Raw genomic sequence first — 23,764 nt, 5'->3', positions numbered from 1 at the left:
CTCAGTTGGACCAGAGGTTGAAGAGGAGAAATATGTAATTGCCCATTTCTTATCCTAAAAGATCTGAAATGAGTTTAATTTCCAACCTTCCCACATCCCACCTAGTTTTAAGTTATTGATTTTATTTTCACAGATGGTAGCTAGGGTAGTGTCAGCAGGGTACTCTGTATTCATTCATTCATTCACTTAACAATTACTTACTGAATACTCTATGGACCTCACATTGTAATGAAGCTACTGGGATGAAAATGACAGGCATGGCCCTTCTTGGTGTTGTCTATAAAACCCAAGTTGCTCAGATATGCCTCCTGTGGCATCTGGCCTGTCTTCTCTCCCTCCTGTCATTTCTCCTGACCTGTCTACAGACATGCTCAGTCTGTTCTATGTGCTTCATTCAGCCAAGGGCACTGTGGCACTTAACCCCTACAGTTGTTTCAAGCCCAGTTAGCAATCTGAGAGAACCTACAGTATAATAACATTGGCACTCTATAAAGTGCATTCAGAAATCAGGCATCACTCTTGGCACATTCATCTATCTCGAGGTCATTGTGAAGGTCTGTAAGAAACTCGATATCGAGCCATGCCCTTGTCCTAACAGAGCCAGCTGGGAGTGACAGGTGCTTCTCATGAAGGTGAAGGACACTTACCTGGTTAGGGCTCAAATTAGACATTGAAATGCTGGCTTTACTTACAAGCAGATCAAATTGCAAAGAGAAAACACCTCGTCTGAGTGATGCCTTTCAAATACATCTGATGTCAGCAGTAACTGAGACCCACATGCTCAAAACTGGAGCTCAAAGGCTATATACATTAGGCACATCAGAGGAACAGCATCTTGAAACATTATAATGACTTGCATTTAGAGTGCAAGTTAATATCACTTTTGGGATTTCTCTGCATATCCTCTTACTTAAAATGCTATCTAGGACTTGAAAAGAGGAAATATATGCCAATCTTAACCTCATTAACTTTGTGAGTTGGTTATAGAATATTGGGTCATGTCTTTTAGAACTAAAGCCCCTAGAGTCATGTGTGTGTATTTAAAGTGTAAGCTGATCATTTCTCTTAAAAATCTTCATAGTTAAGAGTGGGGAAAAAATGAAATTAAATGAGGGTTCACACTTTCCCTTATCCTCTCTTAAGGACACTGGTGAGATTAACCACCCCTTGGGTTTACTTAACATTTATACTACATTATCTGCAAAGCAAGCAATCTTTTCTATAAATGCTTATTTCTAGTGAGATCACTTCACCTGGTCACTAAATCCTTTACAGTAACAGTTCTTCAGCATCGTTTTGTGCTTTAATTTTATGAAACACTTATAAACTCTTTTCCCTGCTAGAACCAATGATCTACCTGGAACAAAATCGAGACTAACTCCCTGGCTTGTGGTGTTATATTCTTTGTTGAGTTCCCACAGATCTATGGACACCAGCTGGGGACACTGTAGTGGACATTTGGGTTTGATTTTAGAAGGCCCCATGCCTGCTATTTTTCTGAACTGTTAGCTATGCGCACAGGCATGTATAACATCTCTTGATGGGGCACCTAAATAACCAAATACGATAGCTACCCAAGCTATTGTAAAGAACTCCTGTAAATCTACTGGGAAAGGATTACGGCTAAAAATGAACTCAGTACTTATGGCTGGTGTATTTCATACATCAATATTATGAGATGCATTATACTTCAGTGTAATAAATTTTATAAAGGAGGATTTTGGTGAAAAGAACTGAGGCTGTTCATTTCAAATATCACTGACTAACAGCTGCAAGAACTACTGATTGATTTCATACCAAGAATAATAATTCATTTGAGAAGATCCTCTACATACCTTTTCAAATACAAGAAGTCTCTGCCTGGCCCAATTAATTCCCTATCCTGAAAACCATGCTGAATATATTAATATAGGATTAGGAAGGGAAGGAAACCTATACAACAACACTGGAGCTTTTATTTTCCTAGCAGTAAATGACCATAAATCTTTCTAGGGTTTACTTTACATCTAACCCTGAGTAACTTCTTCCCATAGACTTTTAAGTAGTAATTACTCCTGCTTGTCTAACAAGTGACCTTTCCTTCCTTCTTTCCAAAATCCTTTCATGCTTTATCAGGACTTATTCTGTTTTTTTAATAAACCTTAAAATCTGACTAGTCACTAGCTACTTCTAAAGAGTTTTGTACAGCATGAGTATCATGTTGTCAGTGCTCACACTATCCCATCCTATAGCTTATGAGTAGATCTTCTTCACTTATAAAATGTACACAATGTTGTGTTGAGAGTAAACACACACATACATAAGGTAAAGAGTAGGACTCTGGGAGCCAGGCTTTCTGGAGTTGAATCCTAACTCTGTCACTTATTAGTAGTGTAAACTTGGACAAGGTACCCATCCTCTCTTTAATGCAGTTTTTTCATCTGTGAAATAGGATACAAATAGTATCCACATTATGGAATAGTTGTGAGGTTTACATTAATTCACTTACTTAGAATAGTGCCTGGCATATAACAGTTCATTAGTGTATAGGCACATACTCTTGCTCCTGTCATTCAAATGCCAATCGTAGCAACATTAACAGGATCCATGCTTTAATGCTTACTGCTATCCATCAACAATCAATCACAAAACTTCCTATCAATGATCTTCAATTTCCTTGGGGACCAAACCATATTCAATATATTTTATCATTAGATTATTGAATTCTTGCTTTCAAACATTAATGTATGATAATAATTTCATAATTCTCAGTTATTGCCTGAAAATTTGATTATTCACAACACCTCATTCCTGGATAACTCTGACAGCCAAGAGGGATTTATGATAATATGCCAGATGGATGCCAATACACCACAACTGTGGAACTTTTAACATTCTTCACTCTTTTCTTTCTTTGGGTCAAGGCCTTCTAGTATTCTGTAGAGAATAAAAAACTGGAAAGTCAGGGACAAAACTTAAAAAATTGCTCTATAATAACCCACAGGTGACATTCTTGTCTGTAATTATGTCAGACTTCAGGAGAAATGATATCTGAATTCTATTAAAAGCCCCCATTAACCTCACACTCATCATTGTATTATCTTTTGTTTCCATTTTAAAATAAAAAGCCAAGATAATTTCAGGTGTAAAAGTTTTGTGAAATGAGTGAAACGTGCTATTTAAAGCACAGATTTGCTTTTTAAAGCAATAAATCTAAATTTATTATTACTAATAAAGCTATATACATGTGTATATATTTTCCAAAGAGCACACACCTCATAGAGGTGCCCTAGAAGAAAATTCTAATAAGTACCTAGTATTCATTAGTCTAATTTATGGCGAAAAGACAGAGAATGGGAAAAATTAAAGCAGTTCAAGTTTTCAAGTTTTTAAGTAGATATGTAACATGAGACACACATAGATGCTTCATCTTTTCACCAGAACCCTTTCATTTTCAAGATCAACTAAACAGACATATCCAGGTATAGCATAAATGAAGTTGGGCAGCCTAGTTTGTAGTTTTTTTTAGAGTGGTGAAGTAGAAACAGACATCAGAATATGGGGTCTACAATAGGCTGATGCATATTACAAGCAAAATAAGGATTTTATAATCCTGTGACAAGAAAATACCAGTTTGAGAAGAGTTTGGCATGAAAGGTGAGGCAGGGAACTTTAATCAAGCTGAGAAGATATTAATATGTCACAGAATTAAGTTTAGAGTCAGTTATAGTCCCTTCTAAAAAATTATTTATGACTTGACATTCCTATAATACTTCTCTTCTATGGTAGGCTTTACGGAAAGACTATTACTTATTGAAATGAACAGAAACTTAAGAAAGAATGAAAGTGTTTTGAATCAAAATCCAAATATAAGTCTCCCTAGAAAGAGAGCAGGCAAACATTGCTTAGCAAATTTCCAAATATGTTATAGACATGGTAAATTTATCCCTATAAAAATCTTCAAAAAGTGAACAGAAGTTGGAGATCCTTTTGCCCATGGAGAAGTCAAAGTTCGTTGCCCAAATGCTTTGTGCAAAATGTAGGAAAGAAGAGGCTCATTTTTCTTGTCATATAGGACTTAGAGTACAGATTGCTAAGTCTTATCCCAAAATCCATTCTCCCCTTTCCTTTAGTAAAAGAACTACAGGTAATAGACTATATTTATCATCCTTTCTTACTAACAGGTATGACTATGTGACTAAATTCCAGCCAATGAAAATAATGTGAAAAATTAAGTGGGACTTCCAGGAACTCTTTTTAAAGGGAGGGAATGCATTCTTCTTTGCTTCTTTTCTGTATCCTGAAATGTTGATACAATAGCTGGATCTTCAGCAGCCATTTTGAACAAAGAGGTGCAAGACAGTGGTGGAGGGATGATGGAGCGAAAAGAAAGGAGTCCAGATTACTGTTGACATCCTAAGGCCACCGTATCTGCCCTGGACTGCCTTTCTCAGGCCTTCTTTTACATGAGAGAAAAATAAACTTGATCTTATTTAAGCCACTGTTATTTTGTTTTAGAGATATATGCAGCTGAACTTAATTCTACTTTTAATCCTAATCCTAATTTAATGGGCATTAACTATAAGATCACACCTCTGGTGGGGAATGAAAATAAGGCAGTTATTTAAAGTTCTAACTAATTGTAATAATCATGCAATTTCCTCATACAAACTATTTGATGAGTACTATAATGTTGAACTGCAAAAGCTCTCATTGAATACTGACAATAATCAATATCAATACTGAAAAAGGAAATAAGCTTTCAAGATTTTATACAGTGAATTAGTGTTTCCAAAAGCAATGTAATTTTGGATGAGTTAGCAACAGGAAGAAACAATATATTAATATTTATAAAAACATGACTCTGAGTTTGGAGCTGAAAAAGCTAAACAATTATAATCCCTATCTCCTAAAAATTATTATTTGTTGAAAGATAATAGAGTGCACACAAAGTGGCACACAGTCTACTCTTATCTTAACCCTGCTTTGGCATGCAATGCCAAGAATTTTGATCATGTGAAGATGTTCGTGAATGCATGTTCTTGCAATAAAACTAATTATGAATAGATGACACTTGATAAAAGATAACGGGAGGAGAAAGTATTAACATGATTTTTTGTGGTGGAATCAGTTTTAGGTTTTATGTATGCTCTTCAGGTTGATTGAATACCAGCCCAAGGAAGCACTTTACTTTTCATTTTTCATTTTTTTTTAAAAAAGATTTATTTATTTAACCCCCCCCCCCCCCCCCGACCCCGGTTGTCTGTTCTCTGTGTCTATTTGCTGCATCTTGTTTCTTTGTCTGCTTCTGTTGTCCTCAGCGGCATGGGAAGTGTGGGCGGCGCCATTCCTGGGCAGGCTGCACTTTCTTTTGGTGCTGGGCGGCTCTCCTTAAGGGGCGCACTCCTTGCACGTGGGGCTCCCCTACGCGGGGAACACCCCTGCGTGGCAGGGCACTCCTTGCGCGCATCAGCACTGCGCATGGGCCAGCTCCACACGGGTCAAGGAGGCCCGGGGTTTGAACCGCAGACCTCCCATGTGGTAGACGGACGCCCTAACCACTGGGCCAAGTCCGTTTCCCCACTTTACTTTTCAAAACACTGGATGAGACAGTCCATTTCATGTGGGAACAATGACTTTTTAACAGAGTTCAATTAGGAGACATTAGGATCCTTGCCTCAAAAGCCATTAGCAAATTTATGCACAAAATTTTATGTTATGTCATAAAACAACCAGCAACTGACGATATCCTAAACTGCTTAGTAGCCAATTTTCTTTAGGCATTTGCCATATCAACTACCTTCCAAACCCAGCAATGAGTATTATAGGTATTTAAGGATAAAAGGCAGAAGGATATTTGCATTCAAAGGAGATAATGCCAGAAACCCTATGCTGCCAAAAAAGCAAATAAAAAACAAACTTGCATTTTAGTCTGGAGTGAAATTTCTTATATATTTCCAAAGAAAATTTAAGCCTATCTATTAGCCCTGGCAATAAAGGCCCTAAACTGGTAGCTTTTCCTAACATAGTCAAACTACTAATTTAAATTTGAAATAAATCCCAACATCTTTTTCCCTAAAGCAAGGTACTGTATTTTTAAAATTTTATTTTATGTTTTTTATTAAATAAGGTACCTTATAAATACCTAGAAATTTATGCTCACCTGAATGAGTAATAAGGAGAGTCATCATACTGAAATTAAGTCTAGCTATCTGTTGCAATCCCTTTTTTGTGTGTGGAATAATGACTTTAAATGCATTAGGAAAAGAACCAAAAGTCTGGGCGTTACCTATTATTACAATGTGGCAATCAAGAAGAAAGTTAAATACAATGCACTGTAATTATCCATATCCTCAAGTTTTAAATAAATAATAGTAATGTTTATTGATGAGATTAATCTACCAATAACACCATACCTGGAATACAATAGATGCTCAATAAATGACAATTGTTATCATTTCTCTCATGAAGCAAAACACTTTTTTTTTTTTTTTAAATATGGAATGCTTCATGAATTTTCATGTGATCCTTGCACAGGGGCCATGCTAATCTCCTCTTTATCTTTCCAATTTTAGTATATGTACTGCCAAAGTGAGCACAAATACTTTCATTTTATTCTCATCTCAACAGTTCTTGTGTTAAGCTTCTAAAATCCACAAACATCATAAAACTAAACTATAATGACATTAGCTAGTCCATTCCTCTCATTTTAAAAAACTGACCTTGAATATCCCTGAAATTATCATTTTCTTCGATTTTATCTGTCTTCCCCATCCTCATAAAGACAGACAGAAATCACTATTATTAAAAGAGAATTGCCAAGAGATTGCTATTAGTAAATTTTTCCCATAAAAAGGTTTCCTAAACTGCAATTCAGAGATCACCATCTGTAACAGGACCACTGAGTGCTTGTAAAATGCAGATTCCTGGGCCTTGCCAAAGTGATTGTACTGAATCAGAATCATTGCTTAAGGCCTAGAAACCTGGGTTTTTATGACAAGCACCACTGCCTTAAAATCAAATTCAAATTCCTTAAGCTGCAAATGTGTTCCCCCTTGTCCACTTTTTAAAGTAAATGGGAGTCTCTAAACCATGCTTTCTTCAAGACTATGAAGTTGTCTTTCTGTCTCTCTACATTAAACAAACTACAGATCTTTAACTTTCATTTTTGGTTTCTCCCTCTCTCACCTTTTTGACAGCAATGTACTATTTCTTCCTAAATCTTTTCTAAGTGTTTAAAATACCTCTTAACGACTGGCAATACAACTAACGCAAATCAACCAGTAATGACCATGTGGAAGGATTAGTTCACAGAACCTATACTCTATCCTGTGTTCTTGTATGGGGTTCCTATTATACGGTTAATTAAAAAACAAAACAAAAACAGACACTTCTGGACATGCTTTATTTCCTGTGGATAAATTCTCTTACCTCTGTTTCACACACTGTATTTTGGGACTCTCTTCAATCATCCCACTGCAATTCCATCTCCAAATTAACAATGTGATATGGAATTTCAGTTGCTCTCCTCAAAGTACAGTAGCCAAACAAATTTGTGTCAAGCATGGAGCTTATGATTCTGCTTACTATCCTTTAAATTCAGGGCATTGTTAAAAATCTAAAAGACTCAAAAAGCTTTTTGCCACCTGACAAAGAATTAAACACCAATGCACCAATGGGGGTACTCTTCTCCTTTGAACTGGGATTTGGCTTCTGTATATCATGCTTATATCCCAGTGTAAAATGGATCCTGGGGACATGTAAAATATACTCTCAATCTATTAAGATCTTACTATAATTTATACAGTTTCTCTCATGAAGTGAACAGTGACTTAATTCTTTTTGCGCTATTGAAAGAAAAGGAAAGAAAAAAAGAGAGGGAAAAAAAAACCTAAAACACCAAGCTAGGTTAATGGTACAACACACTCCCAAAGGCAATTATTCATATGCAGATGCAAGATGCCCTTATCGGCCAGAAAGCTCTCAAAAGGTGCCACTTCGATACTGATAGCCAATACTTGTGCCAGCTCACAGTCACCACTCCATACCTGACCAGCCAGTGTAGGCTGTGCCATCACGAGGGTCTGCTGACTTCAGGCCTCTCTCCATTTGCTGAAGAAGCTCCTGAATCTTATTATTCAACCGTTGTGAGAACTCAGGAGTCAGCTGTAGATTTTAAAGGGAAAACATAAAAAAATATGGGTCAGTCAACTTCCTAGACCACAGGCTATCCAAAATAGGAGAGTACTTCATTTCCACTTAGGCCACATTTTTCTACTTGGGAGAGGTGGATAATTATTTATTCCTAACAGTAATAACAACAACAAATCAACAAGACATACTACTATTTTCCTACTCAAGGGTGTTGTAACTTAAATGTTTTATATAAAATTTTTAGTTAAATACTAAAACAGAACACTTACGATGAACTGAATTTAAGTAATTTTCCATCTCATGGGGAACATCTATTATTTAAACCAATATTTTTTATTATAATTGTATGATGATAATTTTTATTCAATTAAGCATAAATCAGAAGATGGTTGCTTTTAAAAGATTTAAACAGCAGTAATGCTAATACCTTAAAGAATCATTCTAATTGCTTTTGTTATTAAAAAAAACACTAAAAGAAGTATATGAAAAGCAAAATATATAAATAAAATTTTTAAAAAAATCAATACATGAAGTTCCCTTCCTTCAAAATTAAAAAAGGAAGTCGCAGGCAGAGTGGAAAGAATGACAAACCTAGAATCACAAAACCCTTGCTCAGCAGACCATGTGGCAAAAAGGAGGGACTTGAAAAATATTGCTGAATGAATGAGCTTGGCTACATCCTTGCTCACTATTAGCTGAACGATCTTGCTTGACTCTTCTTTCTGCCTCAATTACCTCTGTAAATTCAGGATAATAAAGATAAAGGTACTTGGAGGATCAAAGAAGATTGCATGTCACAGGTCTTTGGCATTCAGGGATGTAAATGTTGCCATTTTTACTATTCTTAAGAAAGGCAGGGAAACGGACTTGGCCCAGTGGTTAGGGCGTCTGTCTACCACATGGGAGGTCCACGGTTCAAGTCCCGGGCCTCCTTGACCCGTGTGGAGCTGGCCCATGCGCAGTGCTGATGCGCGCAAGGAGTGCCCTGCCACGCAGGGGTGTCCCTCGCACGCGCAAGGAGTGTCCCCCGTAAGGAGAGCCGCCCAGTGTGAAAAAAAGTGCAGCCTGCCCAGGAATGGCGCCGCCCACACTTCCCGTGCCACTGACGACAACAGGAGCGGACAAAGAAACAAGATGCAGCAAACAGACACAGAGAACAGACAACCGGGGGAGGGGGGAATTAAATAAATAAATAAATCTTTTAAAAAAAAGAAAGGCAAGGGTCTATGACAAGGAATAATTTAGATGTGGATTCAAAGTACAGTAAGGCTGGGGTTCTGGGACTAGGAACATTTGTATGAAGGTCCAGCAGATGCAGGCAAATTATGAGACCCACCATTAATTTTTATTCCTCCTAAAGGTGATTAAAACAATATTTAAGTCCGTATATAATGAATATTAAGACTCTTAAAAGGTCAGTTAAATGAATCCCTCAATAATTTTAGGAATCTTCTGTAGTTCCCAAACGTGGATTTCATAAAGCAGGAAAATTTCAAAACAATGCTGAAGGATGTTAGAGGAGTACATTTTATTTCACCATGTAAGGACTGTAAAAAGCAAACCTAAACCACTATCAGTTAGCATTATAATCTCATTGTTAAAAAAGGGAAGCTTAACACTGAAAAAAAAAAAGAATATAGTATCAAAATTAGTAACAATAATAATGACAACACATTAAGTTTCAGTTACAAGGAATATCTCTGATAATGCAAATGAGACTATCAACCATGTCTGGATTATTTATTCTGAAGCGCTATGATCCCTAGTATTTATTACACGTATCCGAAGAGGAATCCCACATTTTTTTGGACAGATATGCTCCCATTATTTAACAATTTCTTCCAACAGGTTAAGACTTCAATAGGTCTTGAAAACACATTTTGTAAGATAAAATATACTTCAATATTAATAGAAAAGGTCTATAAATCTCAACTAGATACAAGAGTGCATCTACATAAGAATGTCATCCTCTGTATACAGATCATGTATAATTTATCTTGTGTGACCTTACTTCAAGAGACCAAGAATAATGAGAACACTTTGGGAAGGAAGGGAATTTTCTATTTGGCACATACTGCTTTCAATAAAGGTGACCTGCCTGAGAAAACTGATTGCTTATAGCAGACCACGAAATTATTCAAACTCTAGCAATAATTCAAAAAGCCTCTAAAAGCCTTTTTTCTGACAGAGGACAAAGAATAGACCAGTTTCTTACAGAGATATTGGGGTTAACAAATTGAGGGCAGATCTCCACGTGTCCAATCCTTTGTGTTCAACATTAAACAATTCTAGAAGTAGTATGCTAGTTTCTATCTATTTTCTGGGATCTGTCAAAAAAACGTGTTAGACAATAAATTACATTATTACTTTTGGACCAGGGGACACTGGTTTAAATTTATGAATGCCTTTTTTCTCCCTTAGAAGAGTTAATTCTGTAAAAGCATTTAATTTATAAGCATGGTAAATAGTGAGCTCCATTTTATTGAAGGCTTCTGTCATTAGCACACATCCTTTAAGTGCTGTCTCTTCACCCAGTTAGCATGAAGCAGCATGTCCTCCTCCAACAGGACCAGACATATACTTTGGCTCCAGAATCTGCCCAACTAGGCAAAACACAGTCCCAAATGGTCAAAGGAAGTTGCCTAACATCAAGACAATTAAAAATAAGCTTTGGGTAGTTCAATATTGGTCTAACTCCATATAAACTTTGGTAGCCTTCTATCCAATACCTCTTCTCAATATCTTTCATTTCTCCTACCTGTATTACTGATCCAAGTTAATCTCTAACAACAAGAGTTTTAAGGGAAAAACCAACTGAGTCATGTAAAGTTTTACCTTGACAGATGAAAACTTTCTATTTATCAAGTGTGAAATGCTTGTTGTATGACTGATAAATTTAGAATAAACTGGTAAAATTAAAAACTGTGCAGGAAGAGACCAGTCTCCACTCTAAACTCTTAGGATTTCTCCAAACAAACTGTACTGCCTCTTAACAAAAAGGCATGAAAAAACACCGGTATCTTACATCCAGGTTCTCTTTTGCACTGTGGTTGTGAGGTGCTAACCAGTCTAATTTATTAATTCTTTAAACTGTTGGAATTTCCTGAGATGAGTGGGTGGCAATGGCACAAAACATTTCAGGCCTATGTTCCTACTTTCAATTTAATGACGTCCCTACCACCACACATCCAAGTTTACTCTTGCTATTACCTGGTCCATACCTAACATTTCTATAAACATGTACAGTCATAATAGAATAAACAATGATATGCCTGTATACCATTAGGATTCCTCACCTCTCTTTAAGTAAAGCAAAACAGAACGAAAACCCAAAACCTCTCAGTAAACCCCATATCCGCCAATAGTGACAACTCATCTTTGGTTGGGGTTATTTAAAATAATATTAACAATGACCCCTTGTCTCTTAAATCCAGCATTATGCTAGAGCTCAAATTTTAACACACACACCCCCACATCTACATCCCCCAGAATTCTATATTTTTTAAAAAGGGGATGATCATCCGTTTCTTTCAAACAAATCTGAGGTCCCTTCCGAATATTGGAGGGGAAGTAGGGATGGAGGCAGATATATCCAAACTCACCCTCCCAGCAGAATCAAAGTAGCCTTCGGCCAGAGATTTGTTATAATCGGCATAGGGATTCGGGAAGGCCCTTTGAGCCATGACGCCAGAAGCGAACCTGCAAAACAGGGGAAAAAGAGAGCCCCGGTTAAGAAGGGGACGGCGACCGAGCTCCGAGGGCGGTGGCCGGCGCCCCGGCAACACCTCCTTTCCTCCAGGTCCCCGGCCGCCGCGTAGTTGGGGCGCTCCAACGTGCCCGCGGGACCATGGCGACCCGGCCCCTAGGGCGTGGCACCTCCGCGAAAAGGCTGCTAGCGCCCCGCACCCACCGGGATAAAGGGGACCCGTTTTGCACCCCACGCTCCCACGCCCGCAACTTGAAGCAAGTAAGGCTCGGGTGTCCCACAGACCAGGGTGGCCCAGGTCGCTCACCCTGCAGCCTCTGACAATAACAGAAGCAGCGCTTTCACCACCCACTTCCTGCCAGCCGGACCAATCAGAGCTTCCGCGCTATGGGAGGCCTGCCCCCTTCTGACTTTCAGTTTGTTAAAGAGACAGGAGAGGGATTTCTAATTTCTGGGTGATTTAATTTCTGGGAAGCCGGAGTGGGGCCAGATCTTAGAATAACATGTGTATGTGCCCAATATTTCCCACTTTCTCTTCTCCTTAATTTTTATTTTTCAAGAAAACAAATTCAATTTTAATCTGGAGAAGGAAAAAGACTGTTTTGAGAACTGAACATATTCATAGCCTTACTGTTTGGACTTAATAAAATTGGGCAGGGTAATTTCTCTCTAGAGATCTTCTAAACCTTTTCTTTCATTTCTTAAAAAGTAAAGTTAAGCAAAACAAAAACAAAACCATCGCCAACAGCAAAAACAAAACTCAGGGTATGTTAAAGAGAGGAGCGAGTAACTGGGGATAATTTCTACTCAAAGGCACCGGAAAGGGGATGTGCGTGCACAAAGGACAGGGTACCAAATGACAATTGAAGAAATTTCAGGAAAACATATGGAATCACGACTTTTAAGAACTACAATCTGCTCTTAAGTTTGAATTGGATTATTTTAAAGAATATCAACCTCTTGAAAAAAGATTGAAAATCAACAGCAGGAGATTCACAACATTCAACTTCAATGTTCAACATCACTATTATCTGAAATGCTTTCCTTTCATTTAAACTTAAATCCCACCTGGTACAGATTAGGCCCATTCTGTTGTTCAGAGGATTTTGGAGTTCAGTTAAAAAAGTACTAAAGAGTTATTCTTTTTTCTTCCCCTTATGTCTCAACGTGGTATCCCTAGCGCTAAATTTTCAATGTTGAAGCTCACGTCCCTCCCAAGTTTGTCTCTTTGTACTCGCCGTCCTTCATTCTATTTCTGCTCCGGCTCAGGCTCAGTTTATTCTTTTTAATTGTAACTATTGCCGTCTTAGAAAACTTATCACTGACCTTTTTTTCCCCAAAATCATATAGATTTAGTAGAGGTTCTTAGTAAATCTTAAATTCTATAGCCTTCATATTTTAAAAGATGATTGTACAGAGGAGCAACTCTATTATAACAGAAAAGGAAAACGAAATGAGTCATTTTGTGAATTGATTTTCCTTTAATTATAAAAGGCTTCTTATCAATTTATCCCATTCACGATCTTTATATGTGCAATTAAAAACGAGTGTGATATTTAAGTAAATTAATGACAGAAAGTGAGGCAAATAAGAATAGATCGTGCTTGAACAGAAATGAAGAAAGAGTGGAGGAGGAAGATGGGAGGGAAGCCTCTTAGTTTGCTAGAGCTATTATGATCTCTCTCTCTCCTTGTGTCTGTTTCTTTGGTTTCCACGGACTTCTGGCTTCGACTTCCATACTTCTGTCTCCAGTTTCCTGTTCTTATAAGGATTTCAGCCATATTGTATTAAGACACATCCTCGTTCTGTTTGGCCACACCGTGATTAATAATAACATCTTCAAAGGTCCTATTTACCAATGAATTCTCATGTGCAGGAATGAAGATTAAGACTTGAACAAGTCTTTTGTGGGGTACATGATTTAATTGCCAACAGTAAGGAAATAGGGGGTGCAGGGAAGACAGGGGCATCTTGGTCACCTTCAAGGATAGCTTCCCAACAAACAAGGAAACAGATAAGGGTGAGACTGTGTAGGGGGTTCTCAGTCTTGGCACTCTTGACATTTTGGACCAGATCCTTCTTTGTTGTGGGGGGCCTGTCCTGTTCTTTGTGAGGTTTTTATCCATGCTTCTGGCCTCTGCCCATTAAATTTTCCAATAACACTCTCTCCCCATTCTCACCTCCTGCTGTGATAACCACAGATGTCTTCAGTCATTGCCAGATGTCCCCTGGGGGTTAGGGGACAGAAAATTGTTCCCAGTTAAGAACCATGAAAGAGTGGAAACCTAAAATGCAGAATTAATTATATTGTTTGGTTTTTAATGCTGCATCATCAGCGCATGCGAGACTATTTTTTTCCCCCTCAGTCCTCCTTTCCCACCCATACTCTTCTCCAGAAGGAGATCACTATAATATGTTTGAAAATTGTCATGTTTTTCACAGGTATGTGTTCTTAATAAGTGGAATGACGCTATTAATACTCAACAACCTGTATTTTAGATCTATCTGTGTTGCTCTATGTACATTCATTTTGTTGTTTTAGATAGGTGCATAATATTTTCATAGTATGCTGCCATTTAATTTTACTTGGCCATTCCCCTAATGATGGGCATTGTCTCTCCCACATTGCAAATAATACAGCCAGGACAATCCAGTGTGGAGCTGATGTAGCACCTGCTTTGTATGCATGAGGTCCTGGGTTCAATCCCCAGTATCTCAAAAAATAATAAAAAAAGACTATTTAGGGACATGTTCTCTTACAGAAATGGGTGTATCTATGTGGTATATACCAAGAAGGTAGATTGCTAAATCATAGGATGTTTACATACTTAATTCCCTTGATACTGTTAGATTGCTTTCCTGAGCCCCTGGAATAGTTGATATTCCCTGCAGCACTACCTAATAGTTTCTGTCATTCCCACCTTCTCTCCAACACTTGTTATTATCTAGCAGTCTAATTTTTGGCATTCTAAACAGAAAAGTGGAATCTCATTGATGTTAAACTTCAGTTCTTTTATTGCTCATGGTGTTGAACTTTTCTTCCTAAACTTGACATCTTGAGATTTGCTTATTTATATCCTTATTTATATCTATTAGGTGTCAAATTTTGTCTATTCTAGATTTTAATCCTCTTTGAATTGAGATATTGCAGATATCTTCTCTAGTCTGTTAACTCTATGGTATCCTTTGTTGAATCACAATCCTTCATTTTGATGAGGTTAAACATACAATTTTGACATTGTGATTTGAGGATTTGGCATCATTTTCAAAAAGTCTTCAACCACTCATAGGCTGCAAAGATGACTTCCTACATTTTATTTTATTTAGTTTTTATCTTTTGTATTTAAGTCTTTAATCTGTCTGGAGTGCACTTTTGTATGTTGCAGAAGGCATGGACTTATTTGGCAGAGGGAAGTAGAATTGTTATTGAAAGTTCAAATATAATCAAAGCACAAGGAAGTGTTCTTTTTGTTAGCGGGAAAATATCAACGAATAGAATTACTAGAAATCATATAGAATTCATTTTTCATTCTCAGGGAACCAACTCAGAGAATCCCTTCTTGGCTCTGGCTCAAACGAAAAGTACCTGATACTCACTACCTATGCTCTCAACTGTGGTTTTGGTGGCTAAAGAGATTTGTGATTAATACAGGTTTGAATGTTGATGATTTTTCAGTTACCATCCCACTTTTGATATATTTAGAATGATTTTTTTTGGAAAAAAAATCTTATTCTGTTTCTCTATTAATTTGTCAAGGCATCTTGTGTGAACTCCTTGGAAATAACCATTTTATTATTGCTTTCATTATTTATCATTTTAAAATTTATTATTTATTATTTACTTTAGATATATAGAAAGGTTTATATTAAGTATATAAACAAGTATCTGAAGCCTCTTTAGTCCCATTCTGAGACCTTAATTTCAAAATGTTATAATGTATATCAGTTAGGATGAATGCTAAGTAGCATTACAAAGAGGCCTCCAAATATAATGACTGAAATAAATAGAAATTTGTTTTTCATTTAATTCATCTTGACTCTGCTCCACGTGATCATTCAGGATCACAAATTCCTTCCATCTTTCAGCTCTTCCCTCCTTCAGATTGTTATCCTTGTCTGCAGGATCCATGCTAGGTCACAGGCATATCTGTATTCCAGCTTGTGGGAAGATCAGGAGAACATGGAAGAGTGCACACCTGATGTCTTCAGTCCCAGGCCAGGAAGTGCCATTCATCACTTTCCCTCATTATTCCACTGGTGAGAATTTAGAAACGTGGCCACCTTGAGCTGCTCACAGGCTATGAAATGAAGTCTGTGCAGCCATGTGTCCAGCTACTCTGAAAGAAGGGGAGGATTGACTTTGGTGGGTAAGTAGAGGTCTCCAATTCAAAATGAAAATTCTAGTAGTGAATACTCTATGTCTCTTATCAAATGGTCAGCATGCTTAAGTTTCTGTGGTGTTCCCTTGGCTTCTAGTCTCCTAGCAACCATGCCTTCTCTGTTTTCCCTTAGATATTCCTTTGAACTTTCTTGACAGCTGGATCATTGACCTATGGTAGAAGACAGATTACAAGACTTCATATTCTTTCCTTCTTTTTCCCAGAAAATTCTACCCCACACCCCCAAAAGAAAAAAGAAAAGAGAGAACACAAAAAATCAAAGACAAATGCCTTTTACCTTTTTCCACATTTCTCCCGAAGTATCACATCTCTTTTTGAAGAGTATCCTATTTCCTTTTCCACTCAAAGAAGTGTAAAAGCAATTGTTATCTAAACCTGAGTTTAATGTTATCATGCTGTTGGTTTAACATCCAGCTGGGTCTGTGTAATATGAAGCAATTTTTTTTTTGCTCATAGTACAGAATGCATGGATTGACAGGAGCTATTGCCAGTGGAGGAAACAAGAACATAAACAGACATACACCATGCACACTATGAAACACACTTTTAACTTCCCAGAGACAGCGTTTCCTATTTCCTATGGCGCTTGGAGCATTCTTCCCCAACCCCCTTGTCAGGACTGTTATTAGTGTGTTGATAGATTCCTTTCTCTAAATGTACGTGCTGGGTGAGAGCTGCTATTATGTGAAACACAGGTGTGCTGGGGTTTCCAGCATTTAATCTCCTTGAGAGATTAAAAAGACTGTGAGTACAGAAAGTTGGGAAAAAAATGTACAAACATGTTAGCATTTTTTTCTCTCTACACTTAGTATTTGATAAGGGATTTTAATCAACAGCCTTAATGTATGACTTTAGGAGCAAAAAGAAAAGAAGGTTTTCCTTTTTATTCTTGAAAATGTGTTGACATTATGCAGATCCCTCCCCCCCCATTTTTCTGCTTGTAGGTGTTAGAGCAAGCTCACAACAGACAATCATTAATCAGGTAGATTATATTTGCCTCCATCTCTACCAGCCACACCAAATTCAGCCATGGGATGAGATGATATATTACCAAAGCCTCACGAAATATCGAAGTGTCCCATTTTGAGTCTCCCCCACCCCCAATTCTACAGCCTTACCTTCAGCAGGGGGAAGTAGCCAGCAGAGAGTCACACTGGTCCTGTTAGTCTCTCTTTTAAGTTTTGAAATAGCCTCACAGCAGATACTTTTCAACCATTTAAAAGAGAAATTTCAAAAATTTCCAACTTGCTTAGTAGCCACATTATTTGTACTTCAATTTTCCTTTCTGTTTGCCATAAAGAGCAAGAGTTCAAAAATAAAGGTGAATAACCAGGTGAAATTTTATAATAAAAGATGAGAGCAGTTGCTACTTTAGGGCAAGATGAATTCTACAGTATAGCCTACGGGCCTCAAAGAAAACTTCTGGAATTCAGTTCTTTCATCCTGCTGCTGCCCCATGGGACCCATCTTGCTATGGCCACGTTCCTATCAGCCAGTGGCTGCAGGTGCAGAAGGGAGGGGCTGCAACAGCCAGGGCTATAGTTGAAGGGAGGAGCTGTGTCCTTTGCCTTCCTCAGAACACCTGAGCTGAGCCTCAAAGCCTATGTCCAGGGCTGGTCTTTGAGCTGTCCGAGGAAAGGAAGGTCAGGTTCTCAGGCCTCATTTCCTGTCCTCTGAGGGACAGGACTTGGAGTCCAAGGAGTTCCTTAAAGTTTTTTTCCTTTGATTCAAGAGGTTTAGAGTGAATATGCATTTATTTATTTAAAGATTTATTTTTATCTATTTCTCTCAGTCCATCCCTGTTCCTTGCTAGACCTCAGGCTTCCAGGGTTGCCCATGGCTAATAGGGCCTCTCTCACAGCCTCCACCCTCCATTACAAATTCCCAATTAAGTCTTCCTGCTCTAAACTTGCATTTCCTTCCCTCTGAATACTTAAGAGTAGAGTTCTGCTAAACTGATGGAGATGTATATGGTGGCAGACAAACCTTGCATGTTTGCTGCAATAATCACATTAGGTCTGCTTAAACACATATTAGCTCTGTCTGTCTATTTAAGAGTTGGGCCTATGCAAGTTATATTCTTTCATTCATTTGTTGGTTCTTTTGTTCCTTCATCCATCCATTCACTCATTCTTTAAATATGTGTATCATATTACCTATTGTGTCTTAGATTTAGGGAATACTATAGTAAAATATATGATTTATGACCTAAAGTATAATCTAGTAAGATGAATGAGTAAACATTCACTGATTACAAGATGCATAAATGTCATGCGCTATAGATGGCTAGTAAACTATGGGAACTCATCGGAAAGATACATAACTTGAAGCTGGTCCATCAGGGAGATTTCCTGGAAGGTGATATCTGAGCTGAGTTGGAAGGAAGCATAGCAGGGAGCTAAGTAAAAGGGGTCCGGGGGTGATCATCCAAGAAAGGCAGAGGGATCAATTTGTGTAAAGATGGAGTCAGATGAAGCCACAAAACTGTCAGATAAATCCCAATATCCAGCTGGAGTGCAATAGAGGAGGTGGAGGCCTGGAGGGAAAAGAAGAGGCTGCAGAGAGACCCTGGCCCTGGAAGTTCTTATAAGACATGGCAAGGAGCTTGCACTTTATTCTAAGGACAATGGAATGCTTTTTAAATTTATTATAATAAATAGTGGCTATTTAAAGTATATAGTTTGATATGTTTTGACAGGTATACACTTGTGAAATCATCACTATAATCAAGATAATGATCATATCCATCACTCCCCAAATCTCCTTATGCAAGTTTGTAAACCCTCTTTCCTACCCGTTCCTTTTGTTGTTGTTGTTATTTCTTTTTTAATTTAATTTTATTATTTTATTTTTTTTTACATTTTTAAATTAAAATTAATAGATCACAAAGAATGTTACATTAAAAACATTTAAAAAAACATAAAGAACATAAGAGGTTCCCATATAACCCACTCCCCACCTCCCTACCCCAACATTTTTGTAAACTGTATTTTTTGAAGATATATACATCACAAAAAAATGTTACAGTAAAAAATATGAGGTTCCTGTATACCCCCCACCCCCCACCCCACTCTTCCCACACCAACAACCTCCTCCATCATGTGGCACACTCATCGCACTCAGTGAACACATTTTGGAGCACTGCTGTACCACACAGATAATAGTTTAGCCTGTGGTTCACAATCTCCCCCAGTACATTCAGTGGGTTATGGCAGGATATATGTAAAGTCCACCATCTGATCCTGCAATATCATTTAGGACAACTCAAAAGTCCCAAAAATTCCTCCACATCACCTCTCTTCTACCCTCTCCCTGCCCTCAGCAACTACTGAGGCCATTTTCTCCACCTCAGTGCTACAATTTCTTCTATTACTAGTCACAATAGTTTTATAGTAGAATATCAGTAAGTCCACTCTAATCCATATTTTATTTCTCTATTTTGTGGACCCTTGTCCCGAACCGGCGGGGGCGGATTCCAGGGGCCTGTGGGAAGAAGTGGGGGGGCAGGGGACGAGAAAGAATGGAGGCAAGACAGGATTCTGATCAAGCCTCATTTATTGGGGGTAGAACATGGGAATTTATACTGAGGGAAGGGAACGTGTCCATAGGTGATAGGCTGGTCTTGTGGGTGGCAGACGTCCAAGGAGGGGATTGGCTGAAAGTTCGTGCTGGGTCTGCGGAGTTTCGCGCCTTGCGCATGCGTATTGCTGTGGTCACCAGAGTTGTGGTGGGAAGGGGAGAACAAAGAAACAAAGAGGAAGAAGAAGAAGGAAATGGCGGGGCAGGGCTGTAGTAATTATGAAATCCGCCATGTTGTTGGAGGCTGTAAACAGACCTCACAGCGGGTGGCTCCCCACAGACGCTGGGATGACCCATCATCCATGTGGAATTTAAACTCCCTCTTGACCTACCCCTTTTTTTTTTGGAGGTACCGGGGATTGAACCTGGGACTTTGTACATGTGAAGCAGGCACCCAACCTCTGACCTCTGAACTATAATGGCTTCACTTCCCTACTCTTCTTGACAACCCCTATGCTAGCTTTGGGCAACCACTGATTTGCTTTCTGTTGATTAGTTTGTTGCATTTTCTAGAATTTTATATAAATAGAATTATATAGGAAGTACTCTGGTTTTTTGAATTCAGCATAATTATTTTCAGATTTATCCGTGATATGTGTACCAGTAATTCATTTCTTTTTAGTGTTCAGTAGTATTCCATTACGGATTTACCACAGATTGTCTACTCACCTATTGATGAACATTTGGGTTGCTTCCAGCTATTGGCTATTACAATAAAGTTGCTAGTAATATTCATGTACAAGTATTTGTATGGATATATGCCTTATTTTTTCTTGGGCAAATGCCTAGAAGTGCATTTTTTGGTAAGTATGTTAAAACTATGTTTAACTTTAAGAAACTGTGAAACTGTTTACTGAAGTGGTTGTACCATTTCACATTCGTACCGGTAGAGAATGAGAGTTCTGTTTTCTCCACATCCTTGTCAACACTTGACTTGGCCAGTCTTTTTAAATTTTAGTTTTCTTAGTGGATGCATAGTAATGTCTTGTTGGGGTATTAACTTTCACTTCCCTGTATTATTGATGTTGTCTTAGTTTCCTAGGATTTCTTTAACAAAATTCCACAAACTGGATAGCTTAAAACAGTGGAAACTTATTGTCTCACAGTATTGGAGGCTATTTGTCTGAAATTGGGAGGGAGAATCCTTCCTTACCTCTTCCTAGCTTCTGGAGATTGGTGGTGATCTTTGGGCTTCAGTCTCTGCCTCAGTTGTCACATGGGGTTTGTCCTGTCTGCTATGTCTCCTTTTCCTTCTTTTAAGGACATCTGTAATATTGGATTAGGGTCCACCGTAATCCAGTTAGCCTCATGTTAATTAATCACATCTTCAAAGACACTATTTCCAAATAAGGTCAGTTCAGAGGACCAGGGATTAGTACTTGAACATGTCTTTTTGGAGGATGCAATTAAAACCCATAACAGATGTTGAACTTCTTTTCATATGCTTGTTTTCCCAATATACATCTTTTTTGAGGAAGTATCTGTTCAAATCCTTTGTTCTCCCTCTTTTAAAAATTAGGGTGTTTGTTTTCTTAATAGCTTGGGAGTTGCTTATCTATTCTGAGAACACATTCTTTATCAGATATGTGATTTACAAATAATTTCAGCTTATGGTTTGTTTTTTAATTTTCTTAATAGTATGTATTGAGGAACACTTATGACTTGTCATTTATGGATGTAGAAGGGCCCTGCCCCTTTGCTAAAATCTGGGACAACTCTGAAGGGACATCCTAGCTCCAGAGCCCCCTAGTTGGGACTTCTTTCATAACTTCATAGTGGGTCATCTTTTCCTATTCTCAACCTTTAGTTCTCCACCAGCAGTCAATAGAGAAATTATTCTGCAATGACCTCTTGCATGCAAATCTCCTTCTCTTCAGTTTCCAGGAACCTAGACTAAAAAAATTCCCCTTGACTGATTTGTTTGCTTTTTAAAAAAAAAATATTTTTATTCGAGAAGTTGTGAACTTACAAAACAATCACACACATACATGGAATTCCTATACAATACCCCTCCACCAATGCACTACATTGTTGTAGAACATTTGTTACAGATTATGAGATAATATCATCAGACTAGTACCACTAACTATGGTCTATAGTGTTCATTTGGTATATTTTTTCCATACCCCCCTGTTAACACAGTACATCTTTGGCATTGGTGCAAGAATATTACAGTATTGCTGTTGACTATAGTCCATAGCTAACATTAATTGTATTTTTTCCATGCTTTTCCACTTTCTGGTTCATAGAAGGGCAGTCTTGTATTTGTTCTATTAACCAAAATTCTCATTCACCTCTGGGTTCACAATGTTATTTAGTCCCTAGCTTATTTTCTAGCTTTTTTTCAGTTGACATTTGTATCCCTAGACTACCCTTTTCAGCCACAATCCCATTTATAAACCAGCTGTGTTAGTTCTAGTCACTATAATGTGTTACCCATCAACTGTATACATTTTCCCACTTTTACAGTCAAGTTAATTAAAACTTCTACATATATTAAGCATACATACCCATTTTCAGCCCTCTTCTTATTTTCAAATAACCTATACTCTAGGTTTAACTCCATGCATTTATTCTTCATATTTAGTTCATACGAGTGAGATCATGCAACATTTCTCCTTTTGTGTCTAGCTTATATCACTTAGCTTAAAGTCTTCAAGGTTCATCCATGTTTTCATGTGTCCCAATTTATTTCTTCTTACAGCAGCAGGGTATTCCATCATATGTATATACCACATTTTGTTTATCCATTCATCAGTTGATGGACATGTGGGTTGTTTCCATCTTTTGCCAATTGTGAATAACACCTCTGTGAACATTGGTATGTAAATGTCTGTTCATGTCAGTTTTCAGTTCTTCTGGATATATTATTGGTAGAGGAATTGCTGGATCATATGGCAGTTCTATATTTAGCTTCCTGAAGAACTGCTAAACTGTCACTCACAGAGGCTACACAATTTTACATTCCCACCAACAGCGAAGGGATGCTCTTATTTCTCCACATCCTTTTCAGTGCTCATTGTTTTCTGTTTTTTGTTTTTTTTTTAAAAAAAACAATGGCCCTTCTATGCAGTGTGAAATGTTATCTCATTGTTGTTTTGATTTGCATTCCCTCAACAGCTAGTGATACTGAACATTTTTTTTTTTCATGTGTTTGATTTGTATTTCCTCTTTGGAAAAATATCTAAGTCTTTTAATGACTTTTATTTCTTTTCTTGCCTGAGTGTTGCAGCTAGAACCTCTAACACTATATTGAACAACAGTGATGACAGTGGGTATCCTTGTCTTGTTCCTGGTCTCAACAGGAAAGCTTTCAGTCTTTCACCATTGAGTACAATGTAAGCTGTGAGTTTTTCATATATGGCCTTTATCAGGTTGAGAAAGTCTCCTTCAATAATTCCTATCTTTTATAGCATTTTTTATCAAGAAAGGATGCTGTATTTTGTCATATGCCTTTTCTGCATCAATTGATAGAACCATGTGATTTTTCTTCTTTGATTTATTAATGTGATGTATTATGCTTATTGATTTTCTTGTATTGAACCACCCTTGCATGTCTGGTATAAAACCCATTTGATCCTGATGAATAATTCTTTTAATCTGTTGTTGGATGCGATTCACAATTATTTTGTTGAGGATTTTTGCACCTGTATTCATTAGGGAAATGGATCTGTTATTTTCTTTTTTCCTAATATCTTTATCTGACTTTGGTATTAGGGTGATCTGGGCTTCATAGAATGAGTTTGGTGGCTTTCTTTCTTGTTCAATTTTTTAGAAGAGTTTGAGTAAGATTAGTATTAAATCTTTGAATGCTTGGTAGAATTCACCAGTGAAACCATCTGGTGTGTGGAATACCTTTTTCCAGCCTTTCACTTTCAGTCTATTGGTATCCTTGGGTCTAAGGTGAGTCTCTTGTAGACAGCATATAGATGGCTCATATTTTCTT

General features: G+C 37.7%; 1 protein-coding gene and 1 non-coding gene across 6 annotated transcripts in view; both read right to left on the bottom strand.

Moving 5' to 3' along the window:
- The window catches only part of LANCL1 (LanC like glutathione S-transferase 1), a 44,111-nt gene extending 31,169 nt beyond the window's left edge, over window positions 1-12,942 (bottom strand). The window contains exons 1-3 of one of the 5 annotated variants that reach the window (XM_058300193.1): window positions 12,908-12,942; window positions 11,736-11,832; window positions 8,028-8,145 (exon numbers count right to left, since the gene is read on the bottom strand). In XM_058300193.1, the coding sequence (XP_058156176.1) occupies window positions 8,028-8,145; window positions 11,736-11,832; window positions 12,908-12,927 (235 nt within the window). In that variant the 5' untranslated portion in view covers window positions 12,928-12,942. Of the gene's footprint in view, window positions 1-8,027; window positions 8,146-11,735; window positions 11,833-12,043; window positions 12,263-12,907 lie in introns of those variants that run through there. The other 4 variants (XM_058300194.2, XM_058300195.1, XM_012529697.3 and 1 more) reach the window with 4 other exon arrangements.
- LOC111766987 (U6 spliceosomal RNA) lies at window positions 6,472-6,578 on the bottom strand. Its single transcript, XR_002798898.2, has one exon. It is a non-coding gene; the product is annotated as a U6 spliceosomal RNA (small nuclear RNA).
- Window positions 12,943-23,764: the final 10,822 nt, after the last annotated feature.

Source organism: Dasypus novemcinctus, chromosome 7 (genome assembly GCF_030445035.2).
Source record: "Dasypus novemcinctus isolate mDasNov1 chromosome 7, mDasNov1.1.hap2, whole genome shotgun sequence".
Taxonomy (NCBI): Eukaryota; Metazoa; Chordata; class Mammalia; order Cingulata; family Dasypodidae; genus Dasypus; species Dasypus novemcinctus.
Note: the sequence above shows the minus strand (reverse complement) of the source record. Positions and strands in the feature narration are given on the sequence as shown.